Source organism: Saimiri boliviensis, chromosome 8 (genome assembly GCF_048565385.1).
Source record: "Saimiri boliviensis isolate mSaiBol1 chromosome 8, mSaiBol1.pri, whole genome shotgun sequence".
In the NCBI taxonomy this organism is placed as follows: Eukaryota; Metazoa; Chordata; class Mammalia; order Primates; family Cebidae; genus Saimiri; species Saimiri boliviensis.
This window is the reverse complement of record NC_133456.1, coordinates 81,492,198-81,506,821: the sequence shown is the minus strand read 5'-3', so window position 1 is coordinate 81,506,821 and position 14,624 is coordinate 81,492,198. Positions and strand designations below refer to the sequence as shown.

Here is a 14,624-nt window from a genome sequence, read left to right as displayed (position 1 = left end):
GATTAAATTACCTCCCACTGAGTCCCTCTCACAACTCGTGAGAATTATGGCAGCTACAATTCAAGATGAGATTGGGGTTGGACACAGCCAAACCATATCACTTGCCAGGCATCCTGAGTTCACAAAAATTGACTTTATAATAAAGCACACTGGTCATGGGTTTGTACCCTGGAATCAGACAGACTAGGGTTCAGGCTTTTGTCATTTACCTAGTATGTGGCCTTGGGAAAGTTATTCACTTGGTAAAGCCTCAGTTTCCTTACCTGTTAAATGGAGAAAATAGTAGTATTTACATCATAAGGTTGTCACAGAAAGCAAGTAAATAATATATATAGCCTAATACAGTTCCTGCTCCAGAGTTAGTATCCAGTGAGAGCAAGCTAATTTTAGTATTGGCTTCCCTGTAGTTAATAATATATGCTGAGATCTTGGCAAGATCTTGGTCCTAGTTTTTAATCATGTTGCCATTCATTCAATCTATGTACTGAGCACCTCCTCTGTGCTAAATCCCATGCTAGGCTCTGTATCTAGAGATCAGTAAGGGAGATCCAAAGATGAGTAAGCCATAGCTGCTGCACCCCAAGGAGTTTGTAGCCTAGTGGGGAAGAGAGATTTATAAACCAAAAGTCAAGCTTGGGCAGAGGGAATGCTATTTAGAGGGAAACAGAGCCAAGAAAGGGGATGGTGGACTGAGAATAGGGGTCAAAGGTCTCCTTTGCTCTGCAGTAGGAGATAACATGCTCATCCCTTTGGCACAGTCAAGAGAATACTTGGCATCACCAAGAGAGCCAACTCACTATTAATATTTGGAGCATAGATCTCTAGAGCTCCTGCGGTATTACAGGAGAAAGGTTCTAGGAAGACTGCCAGCCTGCCGTGCCGGGCTAACCTGTATGAATGTCTCTCCTCTCCCAGATCCCTTCAAAAGACACTGTAGCCATGGCCCTGATTCTCCTCACCGTGACTGTCCCTCCAGTGCTGCCGGCTGCCCTGACCATAGGCATCGTGTATGCTCAGAAGAGACTGAAGAAAGAGAAAATCTTCTGTATCTCCCCACAGAGAATCAACATGTGCGGGCAGATAAACCTCGTGTGCTTTGACAAAGTATGATCCAGACTTCCCAGGTTTAAGGTTAATGATTTCAAGGCAGAGTGGAGCTGGGAAGAACCTCAGAAAATGTCTAGTCCAGTGTTCCCCTTTTACTGATGGGAACGTTGAGGCCAGAGAAGGTCACAGAGTGAGCTAGTGCAAGATCACATTCTAGAAGCCTGCTTTGCTGACCTCTTAATATTAGCAGCTTAGCCACCATGTCATGATTTTTTTTTCTCTGTGAAATTTAATAATTTGTGTGCCTGGTTTGTGGGTTTTCTTTTTTCCATCTCTTAAAATAATAACTTCTATGACTGACTGGCTTTTTCAGGCAAAAAATGTGAGGAACATTTCTGTTTCCTGAAATGCTTTATCCAGAACATCAGTGACTGTGTCTCCTCTCTCCTCCTCTGCTTCTTTTAAGGAAAGGAAGGAAGGAAACAATGACACTGTCTATACACTCCTTCCCCTTTGCTCCTCCAGGGCTTGTGACTCCAGGCTAGGTTGTTTCTGTGCTTAGGGACCTGGAAAGGTGGCAGAGGAGGCGCATATGCCACATGGGGAAGACCAAGCAGGTCTCACCAAGCAGGTCCTGAGACCCACCCCCCTGGCATGACTCTCCTATGGGGAACCTGGAGGACTTCAGCATCAGATGCCTGCTGTAAACAGATCCTGCCCTCAGCTTGGACATGCTAGTTTAGCTGCTGTAAAGCAATGAGCCTGGCTGGGTCCCTCTTGTCTTTAGCTCAGGTGCATTTAAATAATTTATTAGGGCTTTTGCCATTTTTTGGCAGAGAGCCACTGCTGTGTACAGTGCTGGTAGAGAGACCCATAATGAGTCATTCCTAGCCCTTGAGAAGCTTCCAGTCTAACTGAGAAAGAGGTAAAATGGGAGTGTAGATGGTGATCATGCTGTGAGTTGTATGTTTAATAGAGGTCTGAGGAAAGCATGGGGCACAGTTACCTGCCACAGGTTGGAGGCCACCTTTGAGCTGTAGCCTTGGTTGTTAGAGTAAGCCCTGGGCTCAGAGGTGAGCAGCCGAGAAGCACAAGGGTAGAAGTGGTCCATGGCATACAGGGAGCAGACAACTGTGGGGTATGGCTAGAATGTGGGCTGGTAGGTGGAGAATGGAGTTGGGGTGAGGGCAATTATTAAGGGATTCATATGCCAAGCTAAGGAGTGGGTCCTTGTCTTGAAGCAGAATAGGAGCCCTTATACTTTAAGAAGACTAGTGACATTTTTATAGGTGTTTTATATCCCACCAAGGGCAACTGATGAGAAGGGATGGAAGGGAGAGACTGAAGAAAGGGGCCATCTGGGGACAACTGAAGAGGTCATTGCTTGTTCCAGACAAGAAGGACAAGAATGGAGAGTGGAGGACAGATAGGAGGGACACCAAGAGCAGACTCGACCAGGCTTGGTCCCCAGATGAAGGGGGTAGGGCTTTTAGATTATGTCAGTTCTCTTTCTGTTTGTGTTGTGTTTGGCAAAGAAAGTTCTTACCACCAGTCAAGAACTGACAAGGTTAACTTCATTTTAGATTCAAAGTCACCCCATGGAACATTCTCTAATAATAGGAATTCCTGTTACTTCCTCATGAGCCTCACAGGCTGTGTAGAATACAGGAGGGAGATTCATGAAATATGTTCACTACATATTCGTCTGTTTCTTTTTTCTATTTCTTTTTTCTTTCCTTTTTTTTTTTTTTTTTTTTGAGACACCATTTTGCTCTTGTTGCCCAGGCTGGAGTGCAATGGCACGATCTCAGCCCACCACAACCTCTGCCTCCCGGGTTCAAGCGATTCTCCTGCCTCAGCCTCCTGAGTAGCTGGGATTACAGGCATATGCTACCATGCCCGGCTAACTTTCTATTTTTTAGTAGAGACAGGGTTTCTCCATGTTGGTCAGGTTGGTCTCAAACTCCCTACCTCAGGTGATCTGCCCACCTCAGTCTTCCGAAGTGCTGGGATTTCATGCATGAACCATCTCGCCTGGCCTGTTTGTTTCTAAAATGAATTTCTCCCAGGTTATTCATTTTATTTCCTGTATAAAACTTCTCCCTCCACATCCTTATGTCCTCATCTGCCAGGATATCTGAGAGGCTGCTTTTAGGTGTCCTTGGTCAAACTCTGCAGGACATGATGACATGTGACAGTGCAAAAAACTCTTGATTGAAAATTGGCAAAATAAGAAATCTAACCCAGAATTTGACACTAAGTCTCTGTGTGACTTTTTAAGAAAAGAAGATTCAACCACCATCATCTCTGAGTTTCTTTCCAGCTTTCATGTTATAAAATTCTATCACCATCATGTTGGAATAAAGCACTCTGCCATGAATTGAATTTTCATCTAGTGTTATTTTCAGTTTCAGAGATATCTATCGCTGGGTTTCTGAGTCTATTTGTTCCCGTATATATTTCTGTTTTCTATTGGTTTGTTTTAACTTCTGTAAGACAAGTTCTTTCTTTTTATTCAATTTAGCCCAAGCTTGAGCTTGTATTTATGCTAAGAGATTTTCTCTTTCTATCTTATTCCCCTTAGAACCTCAACTATAATTGTGTTTTCTCTCTATTTTGGGTAAGTTTTATTGTTTAGGGGTTATTTTCATCAAGAAATAACATGGTCTATTTTCTTTGTTGCCGCAGTATCATCTCTCTTTCCATGTTCAAAAGATTGATGTTTAAAAACATCATTAGGAAAACATTTCAGTTTGAATTAAGTTGCAAACTCTTGTGAAATGCAACAACTCAAGGGGATTTGGAAAGCAAACTTGGTGGGGTCCTTTATAAAGTGCAGAAGAGAAATGAAGCAAAGAGCTCGTTTTCAAAAAGTTGTTATTTAAGAAATAATTCACTCACGTGTGTTCATGCCTTCTTTGTGAGGTTCAAATAGATGAATGAAACAAAGATTTCTTAATTCTTTAAACCAGAAACCCAGAAAGAGCTTTGTCTTTCCACATACCCCATATGATTCACTTAACGTTTTCTAGTTTGGCAGAAGACTCCAGAAGGGCTGGATTCTGGTTCTGCCTTTCCAACCCACAGGCCACTGACCTCAGGCTCTTCATTTCACCTCTAACCTGCCTCCAACCTGTTAACTCAGTTGTGAAAATGGAAAGCACTGTAAACACTTTGCAATAAAGCATTGTACTATAATGGATGTGCTGTAATGATGGAGGATGCCATTTGATAGAAAACTAGGAAATTCAGCATCTTCCATAGAGATAGCCTTAAAAAGTAGTGTCAGTAGTGTAGAAACAGGGTATTCTGCCATGCTTGGTAAAGCTCAGGTTGGCCCTGGCAGTGCTGAAGCAGCTGTAGACAACTCTACTTACTCTGGATATTAATCAGGCCTGAAACTGTTACCCTACTGCATCAAGACACCAGAGTCTGTAATTAATGAATGCGTGTGAAGCAGTGAGGAAATTAAAAGTGCTGTGATAGTACTCAGTTCCATTATTCTTTCTCCGTTACATTATCTGACAAATACTCTCCCATAGTATGGCAAATCAAATCTCTGAGCTATTTTTCCCTTGATCTAACAATAAAATCCATTTATGGGCATTAATTAATATTTATTATTGGCACTTAATTTCTCTCTATAGTCTCAAAGCCCTTTATCAACATTTCATTATCAATCTGGACAATCACTGTGTCACCCATATTTTTAGAAAATTACTGTGAACCAGATGGCAAACTGTGAATTGAACAGTCTTGAAAATAAAGAAAAAAAATTTCTGAGCTCTGCTTTGGCAAGACAGCAGATGCCAACTAAAAGTCAGACTTGAGCTGGTTCTTGTACTGAATGTCTCCCGATTCACAGCAGCAACAGTCACAGCAATAAACAAACCAAAACAAAACACTTGCATTTCTTTCCTCATAATTAGTAACTGAAATCACCTAATTAGCGACATGGTCTTTTGGGGATCATGTATCACCTGCTTAGTTTTTCTCGTAGGTACTCATATTTGATTTTAAATTTGGTACCTTACAAACAAGGTATTTAGACGACTGGATCTAATATAATCTCTTAAAAGCTTGGGTTTTGCTTAAATTACAATGTAATTAAAAGGTTTAAATCTTATGCTAATATTGATTTCAATTTTTATTCAGACTGGCACTCTCACTGAAGATGGACTGGACCTCTGGGGGACTGTCCCTACTGCTAACAACTGGTAGGCCTCTTATGTGAAGATGGAATGTGTGTTTGGTGGAGTGATCTGGATGATACTCAGATCCATCTTTTGAGTGTTAATGGATGAATGTCCCATAAAATATATATGATAATTGGGTGGAACTAGTTCGTAATATCTGATTTGTTTAATTAAATGAATTCTAATTTCAGAATCAGACAGGGAAAGTAGGTCTTCAAAATCTACATGAGAAATGGAATAGGATGAGGTGGATAATTAAGGAACTGAATAAGACAGAGAAAGAAGAGTGAAATGAAGACCATGCTTAATTAAAAGCTACCAAGACTTCCTGGGTGGCTAGTGCAGGCTGGTGTGGTGAGAAATCTGGAAATGTGGTTCACAGCCTAGCAGGATAAAAAGGTGCAAATACCATTGCCATGTATGTACCTATGCAACAATCCTGCATGATCTGCACATGTACCCCAGAACCTAAAGCACAACTCAAAAAAAAAAAGTGCCCACCTCTGATGTACAGCACAGGCCATACAAGTTGTTACTATTTAGGCAGAAATGTCAGAATGGAGGAGAAATAGAGACTGTTTGATATAACACATAGTCCTGACTTTTATGTAATAACATGGTAGGTAAAGACAAATCAATTTTGAAATTTGGTGAATCAAAGAAAGCTACCTGAAGGAGATGGCACTTCAGATAAATTTTGAGGGATATGCAGCTAGAATTTTTATAGCTGTGGACTAAAACCTGGCACTAGGGAGGAGAGGACAATCCCATAGATGTCTACTCCAGAAAGAGCTAGAGAGGGGAAGGAGGGTCCCTGGAGGGTGGATCTCCTCATGGTATCTACCTCTGACTTCTAGCTCCTTCTGTATGGGCTAAGACCTGCCTTCTCAATTTAAGTGGTGATGGCCTCTGCTCTTAAGCCGTGGGTACCCCATTTTGGCTCCAACAGTGGCTGAGGCAGCCATCAGTGACAGAAGACACTTTTCAGGGGATGCTCAAGATGATGAAGGGGGCAGGTACAGCATGGCACAAGGTAACAGCAGACAAGCAATGTGATGTTGCAGAAAGTACCCTGGACTGGGTGGCAAAGAACACCTGAGTTCTAACTCTACTCACGTGTCTCTGCTTCTGGCTGCTCAGGTGTCCAGTCAGCCCTTGGTCCAGACAGGCAAGGAATCTATTGGCCAGAGTAGTGAAAGAGAAAAAAGATGTCCACAGTTCCCACCCTTCCATCGTCCTCTCTTGTCCCTGGTATTCTGAAGCTTTTTGGAGGGCAGGAACAATTAGACACAATTCAGCTGTAAGGTGGGAGGAGAGGAAGATAACACTACACCAGTCTGTATTATCAAAGAGAAAAAGCGGCTTTAGAAGTGGTATGTCCAGGGTGCTTCAAGAAGTAGGGGCAATCTCTAAAGTGATGAGTAGTGAGAAATGCTTCCCCATCCATGCAGCCTAATTTCCTGCCCCTAAGTAGCTCTAGAGAATTCTTGCCAAGGGTGCATGACTTTTTGCGGACAGCTCTACAGAGTTTGCAGGTATGACTCAGAGCTGCCTGTTGATGTGCCTTCCTACAATACTGCCATTATGTGGGCTGGCTTCAAAATTGCATGACAAAAGTCCCTGCAATTCTATCCAAAGCCTCTGAAACTATGTTATTGATTGGCCAGTGGCAAACTCTGTTGAGAAGAAAATTCATATCCAACTCAAAGAAATGTTTTTATAAAGATCACTCTGTAGGCAAAACACCCTGTTTAAAAAATAATGAAACCAAGTGGGTAGGGGCTTAAGCCCAGGGAAGTCCCTGGACAAGCATAGCAACAGCAAGAAGTTTAATCTGGATCTAGAGTCCAGGGTATAAAGGACGTTAGTAGGAGTGGGCACTGTAAGGTAAGGTAGATCTAAAGTGGACAGGACTTTGAATACCAGGCTAAGGGGCTTGGACTTTATCATACGGAGCATGGGAAGCCATGGGAAGGTTCTGAGCATGAAGGTTAAGTGTTTGGAGCTCTACTTTAGTAAGATTTAAGGGACAGAGTATGTAAAATGATTTTATCAAAGACTTTAATGTTACCTTCTCTACCAGCTTCCAGGAAGCCCACAGCTTTGCCTTGGGCCAGGCTTTGCCATGGGGCCCACTGTGTGCAGCCATGGCCAGCTGCCACTCTCTGGTTCTCATCGATGGGACCATCCAGGGAGACCCTCTAGACCTCACAATGTTTGAGGGCACTGCCTGGGTAAGATGATAATTTAATGGAATGATGAGAACATGAAGAAATCTTTACTGGGAGTATTGAAGCTTTTCTAATTTTTGTTAAAACATGGAGATGATTCATAAAAACATATGAATGAGTGTGTAATGCTACCAGAATTTCCCAACCTCTGCCCCAAATAACTCTGTTAATGGTTGCAACATAAAATAGGCATCCATTATTGAACAAAATTGGGAACTGTTGTTTAAACAAAGTTAAACATTTCTCAACCGCATGATTTCTTTAATATACTGTGATGCTTTGCGGATAGTCAAGAGGGGATAGGAAATGCAGCATTTATCAAACCTATCTGACCTCAAAAACCTTATTGACACCCATAACCTAGCATGTTCTCCAAAACATCACTGTTTTCCAAAACACTATCAGAGAAACAGTAGTCTGAAACGGTGCTCTCCAGTATAGCAGCCACGAGCCACGTGTGGCTACTGAGCCCTTGAAGTGTGGCTATGCAACTGAGAAACTGCATTTTTAATCTTATTTAATTTTAAGTAATTTAAATTTAAATAGCCACAAGTGGCTGGTGGCGACTGTATATTCTAAAGCGAAAGTCTAGACACCAAACTGGAGGGCTGCATTCCAACTGGTTCCATCTCCTGAGCTGAGTGTGAATGAAAGCGGAAGGATATAAGCCCATACTGGAGGCTGCTATCGTGGAAAATCTTCATTTCACCACTCTCCAGCTGTGTGATCACAAAGCCAGAGCCAAGCCTGAGTCTGTGACCTCATCCGTACATTGGGGTAATAATGCCTCATTCACAGACTTGTGAGCACTGAGACTATGAGACTAAGACAGCTTTGAGCACAACGAAGAGCCAAACAGGTAGAGGGTGTTCACTCATTAACCAGTTGGTTAATTGCATCCTGCTGCCCTCCAAAGAACATCCTGAAGCTACGGACAACACTGTATCAAAGACAGTACAGCAGTTAAACATTGCCGCAAAAGAATGGAAACAAATGATTGCAGGGAAACGAAGCACACCTAACAAAGAAGCTAATTCAAAGATATATGATAAAGAAATTTAAATTTTCTAGCAGGTAAGTCAATGAAATAGGAAACCTAGTAAAAAGGGAAACCTCTGATATCAGTAAGTTAAACTAGAGCATTTGCTGTGGAAAATATTTTGACATAGTGACCAATTCCCTGGATTTTAATGGAGAGGAATCAGTGTACTTACTGTAAGCAATGTACTTGCCAGAATCATTGGGACTGACACAGTGATGAGTTGCACAGGATCATTTTATATCTGGCTTTAGTCCTGGACCTAACTACATCCCCCTCTCCATTATAGGTTGATCTATCTTTATAAATAACATACTTGTTTGGAAATATAAATCTGTAGTGTTAGCTCTGAAAGAACTATCTGTAAGAATGGTTATATCCATCCTAAACAAAGCATAAAAATGCAGGATTATTCACTGAGTTTAGAGCTGAGTCAGAAGCTGTCTTGAGTTGGATATCTTTTGGTAACTGGGAACCTCCTAATCCACATACAGAGGAGGGAAACTGTCTTTTTAGACTGTCAAGAATTTTAGCATTTGAAGGAATGTCAGAATTTTTCAGAAGAAATTGAGACTAGGAAAATGAAATGATGTCCCCAGGATTAAACGGGTAAGTGGCAGAGTGGAAAGCAGACTATCTCCTGTTTCCTGACCTCTACTATTTCTATGCATGACTGTCTTTCCCATATTTTGATATTGGTTAATATTGTCTTCTCAGAGGTATTGACTTCTGTTGTAATATCAAAAGAATACAAGCCATTTTCAAACAGGCTTTCTAATTTGCTAGCAGCGAACATTCTAACTCCCTAGTTAACTCAAGTAGGCTAGCAGCATAGGTATAGTATGAAGAACTAGTCTCATGTTTGTCTTAGGACCCAGTCCTAACTCATCCGAGAGCCATAGTGTTCAGCAGCATTGGAGAACACAGCTCCATAGAATCCCCTGTCCAGTTACTAGATGTAATCACTTAGAAAGATCCACGGACCTGTAGCTAGCACTTCTTTCATCAATTACTTCTTAAAATGAATTTACATATTTTTGGCTTTTTTCATTCTAGAATAAGGCCCTTAACATGAATCGACACAACAGAAATTTGACAATGACAATATGAAGATAACTGGGCTGGAAGAGAAAATATGTTTTAAAAAAAGGGGCTTTGAAAAGATTATTGTGCAAATAAAAGGTATTTCTTTCTTACTATTTTTCTTCAAAGAATCTTACAAATATTTTCATTTTATACAGAAAATGGAAGATTGCAACATAGACTCCTGCAAATTTGGGATGTCAAATTCAAACATCATAAAACCAGGACCAAAAGCCAGTAAGGTATTATTTCCTTCTTTAAAGCACATGGCTCATTCCGCATAAAACTGGTGAAACATTTCTGACTTTCACATAGTTTTCATAGTCCTATTATTTTGTCTTATCCCAACACTTTCCATGGTTGGTTTGCTCTTTCTTTCATTCCTGAACTTATCTATTAATTTATTCAGCAAACACAACCTGTGTATGCTAGAGTATCGTGCTAGGTACTAGCAGATAAAAGAGGTTGCAAAACAAGACACACTTGGCTCTGGATTAGAGGAACACACAGACTGGTAGAAAATCAATACATGTGCAACACAATGTGCCAGATTCTATAATCAAGGCTGAAGGAAGAGCTTCGAGAGTCCTGACGTGGGACGGAATACTGTTTCTGGGAGATAAAAACACTACAGAGGAGATGACCTGTGAGCTTGGCCTGAACGGTGATTAGGATTTCTCTAGGGGAAGTTCCTTGCAGACCAGACAAGTTTTTGGGGGAGTCGCTTTAAGGCAGCAAATAAATAAAGTGACAAATACACTACATCAAGATACCTCTGGGCTCGCTGCACAGTAAGATTTTGTTGGTATGCATTTGGAAATATCACTCAGCAGCCTGTTAAGCTCCCTGTTGTTGATGGGCTTGCAGAGTCCGACAGAAGCCATCACCACATTGCGCCAGTTTCCATTTTCCTCCAGCCTGCAGAGGATGTCCGTGATTGCTCAGCTAGCTGGGGAAGACCACTTCCACGTCTACATGAAGGGTGCCCCAGAAATGGTGGCCAGTTTCTGCAGATCTGAAACAGGTACTAACTGACACTTACCTTTTTCGATAAATAAAATCCTTTTTTTTTTTTGAGACAGAGTCTTGCTCTGTCCCTGAGGCTGGAGTGCAGTGGCACCATCTCAGCTCACTGTTGTAGCCTCCACCTCCCGGGTTCAAGTGATTCTCCTGCCTCAGCCTCCTGAGTAGCTGGGATTACAGGAGCGCACCATCATGCCCGGCTGATTTTTGTATTTTTAGTAGAGATGGGGTTTCACCATGTTGGTCAGTCTGGTCTCGAACTCTGGTCTCAAGTGATCCACCTACCTCAGGCCCCCAAACTGCTGGGATTACAGGTGGGAGCCATCGCGGTCAGAAAAGACCAAATACATAAAGCCAACAAACACAGAAAGCTTTGCAATTAATGAATGTGGAGCTGCTTGTTTCCTGGGTGGGTAGAAAGTAGGCCCAGCAGATCCTCATAAGCAGGGGGTGAGACTTTCAAGGAGGGAGGTAGCAAGTATATATCTGGCAATGGGTGCAGTACGAAAAGTACAACCACAATGGGGCATCTGGGAAGGAGATCAGATGTGAAGCTTGCATCAGGATCCAGAATAGGGAGCTACTGAGGGCCAGAGAACTAGGGGAGGTGTAAATTAGGGAAACGAAGGGAGAGGTCTCGATGCTAGGTATGTTCTGCAGATATGGCTACTGTCACCTCCAGGGAGGATCAGACAGATGGATGGGGGAAGAATACAGAAAAGACAAATATCTTAGAAATAAAAGTGATTAGAGTAAATTCAATGGTATTAGAACAAGATAATTAATCATTTTCACAGCAATTTCATCTTTCTGGGCCAGATTTTCCGCTGATTTTCATTGCTTTTCAGTCTTATAAACATATGCACTCTTTAAGCGGCAGCCAGGTTTTTAAGAATATGGTTGCATTCAAATGAGTTCATTTGGATAAAATTGGTCTTTTTTCTTCTGATTTTCATGTGACTTTCCTTATGATTGCTGATGGCCATCAACTTGTGCAGAGAATTCTAGATTTGGCAAATGATTACTTTAACTTCTCTATTGGGAGTCTTTTTAACCCTTAGAAGTAGCCTCTTTTCTTCTGACTTTGATCTTCAGCATAGCTCATTGACTCTGTCCTTCACCGATTACAATATATACGTGTTTGTTTTGTTTCAGCTACACGGCTATAATTGAGCATCTTCTTGACATTTAAACTGGTATCTATTGACTCTGCTCTCTCAGTAAAGATTTGGGTCTGTCACTTGGCACTCATTTTTCTGGCAGCTCTTTCAAGTCTTCCTGTGGTCCCAACTTCCGATCTTGGACTTACGCTAATACCATCTTCAGTGATTTCCACCACCACCCTACCTGATTTTTAGAAATAGCAAGCTAAGATCTTTCTTGAAATTAGATTCCGACCTCCAGGAGTATTTTAGAATTACAGAAAGTCTGAAATGAATGGAGATAGAGAGATCTGGAAACTTCTCATTTTATGGATGAGAAACTGAGGTTCAGAAGAGAGACTTAACATGACTAAAGTCCACGTGGAAGTGGAATGGAGAATAGAACATAGTCGGTTTGCCACCTAAGCTCCTTCACCTCCCATTGTTCTGTGGTCCCTCTGATACCCTTATAGGTGCATCATAAATCATAAAGATCTTATAAACATAGTTTTGATTGCCATGCTAAAACACACAAATATTGGCATTGTGTCATCTTTCACCTAAAGCAGGAGTTGGCAAACTTTTCTGTAAAGAGCCGGATAGTTCCTACTTTAGGTTTTGCAAATCACACGGGTCCATTTCAATTACTCAACACTGTTACTGAAGCCTCAAAGCAGCCATAGACAATGAACAACCAAATGGACATGGCTGTGTGTCAGTAAAACTTTATTGATAAAAACAAACTGTAGACTAGATTTAGCCTGTGCATCCTAGTTTGTTGACCTCTGATCTAGAAGATCAGCTGTTTCTTTCATTTTGTCCAAGTACCCATAGTCCTGAGGTCTGTTCTTACTGAACCTACTCGGTGTATTTGACACCCAGTTTGTCTGAGTCGGCTTGTGCTATTATAACAAAATACCATAGATGAGGTGCTTGAACAACAGAAATTTATTCCTCACAGTGCTGGGGGGCTGGAAAGGCCAGGATAGAGGTGTTGCCCAATGTGGTTCCTAGAGAGGGCTTTCTTTCTGGTTTGCAGATGGTTGCCTTCTTGCTGTATCCTCACATGGTGGAAAAAGATGTGTTTCCTTAGGGCATCAATCCCATTTATGAGGGCTCCACCCTCAAGACCTAATTACCTCCCAAAGTTCCCACCTCTAAATACTATTGCATTAGAGATTAGCCTTCAACATATGAATTTTGGAGGAATTAGCCTTCAACATACTCAGTTCATAATACAGTAGATGACCTGCACAGCCTTGGCATTTATTTCCATCAGAGTAATAAGAACACACTGATGAAGTTGTCTGTGGCCCTCAGCTGAAGCTCTAAGTTTTCTATTAAAGCACTTTTATGGAATGAAAGTTAAAACAAGGTAGAATGACTGCGTCCTGGAGTCTTGCTTAGACAAGCCTTCAACATGACCTTGCACTTACCTGTTTCTTCTACTCTGACAGTGCCCAAGAATTTCCCACAGGAGCTGAGGAATTACACAGTGCAAGGCTTCCGTGTCATTGCTTTTGCCCACAAAGCCTTGAACGTGGGAAACCTTTCAGAAGTGGAGCACCTAGCCAGGTAAGGAACTCAGAAATTGTCACTAGAGCAGGCTCTGTATGCATGAAGTGTGAGTCCTGGAGATCACCAGTTCTAATCACCTGGAAGGCTCGTAGAGATGGAGAATTAATCTTGTCCAGCCCCTGATTCAGAGATGGACAACTGTAAGTGGTACTCAAGAGTACTTGCTCAGGTCACAGTGCTAGTTGGTGGCAGAGCAGGGACGGTATTTGAGAGCTCTGACTCGAAGACACCAGTGTGTTATCTCTGCTTGGCACTATGTTACGCCAACTTTAGTCTCAGCTCTCATTCCATCAAAACAACCAACCCTCCTTCAACCTCAGAGCATTATGTGACCAATTGACTTGGGTATCCCATACACAGAGGGGTTGAGAGAGGAAAATAGTTAGTACTTTGAAAGATTTTCAGAATCCTTCAGACATGTTTTTTTTTCAGAACTCAATACTACAACACCCCCTTTGTATCTGTGAAGGTAACAAGTGCTAATTGAATTACTTATGAGAAATAAAATTCAGTATTCTTAATTACATTTTTACTGGGATAAGTTGTCCTCATTAGAGAATAATTTATAAATTATTTTTTATTTCAATGTTCTTCAGTTTTTAGAGGCTATTTTAAAATTATCTGTGACAAAGGAGTAAAAAAATCCTGTGGAAAATTGAATAGAAGACAGTCTATTTATTTCTTACATTGGATTTGTGTTGCTGATAGATGCCTATTTATATACAGCTAGCCACTTCACGTAAGATACTGATATCCTTTGTTTAACATTATTATTTGCAACCTAAGTCCACTGACTCGAAGTTAATTAGTAAACATAGTCCCTTCCTTACTCTGTGCTTTTTTTGCCATCTATAAAATATGCCATTGGATGATCTCCAAGGAGGCTTTCAGCCATGACATTTTAATATTTGAAACAGGATCACAAAGCTCATTTTGAAATATATGAATGGCATTCTCAGATTTAACATTCCAGTTGTTAGCTATTCTTGAGCAAACATAAAGGTCCAGACTGCATAGGATTTGTAATTTTTTAAACACAAATTTGAATAATCAACATTAAGGACATGCGTGAAGAAAAGATTGATGTAGCTAGCGATGGAGTGTAGCCATCACACAGCTATCACATACAAATGCAGCTGTGGTGTTCACATATAGGAGCCATTATTACAAATATAACAAAATGAGAAAGTGAAGATAAAATGTGCTAGATTTCCTACCATTCCAGTTTTTTTCAGGGAATATCAGGAGCCTATTATGTTTCTTAGAATTTAGTTACTATTTTCAA

General features: G+C 41.2%; 1 protein-coding gene across 5 annotated transcripts in view; it reads left to right on the top strand.

The window, feature by feature from the left end:
• ATP13A5 (ATPase 13A5) overlaps positions 1 to 14,624 on the top strand; it is a 123,537-nt gene that overhangs the window by 68,878 nt on the left and 40,035 nt on the right. For all 5 annotated transcript variants that reach the window (XM_074404707.1, XM_074404708.1, XM_074404709.1 and 2 more), the window contains 6 exons: positions 916 to 1,104; positions 5,203 to 5,264; positions 7,327 to 7,477; positions 9,755 to 9,838; positions 10,464 to 10,620; positions 13,219 to 13,336. In XM_074404707.1, the coding sequence (XP_074260808.1) occupies positions 916 to 1,104; positions 5,203 to 5,264; positions 7,327 to 7,477; positions 9,755 to 9,838; positions 10,464 to 10,620; positions 13,219 to 13,336 (761 nt within the window). The remainder of the gene's footprint in view (positions 1 to 915; positions 1,105 to 5,202; positions 5,265 to 7,326; positions 7,478 to 9,754; positions 9,839 to 10,463; positions 10,621 to 13,218; positions 13,337 to 14,624) is intronic.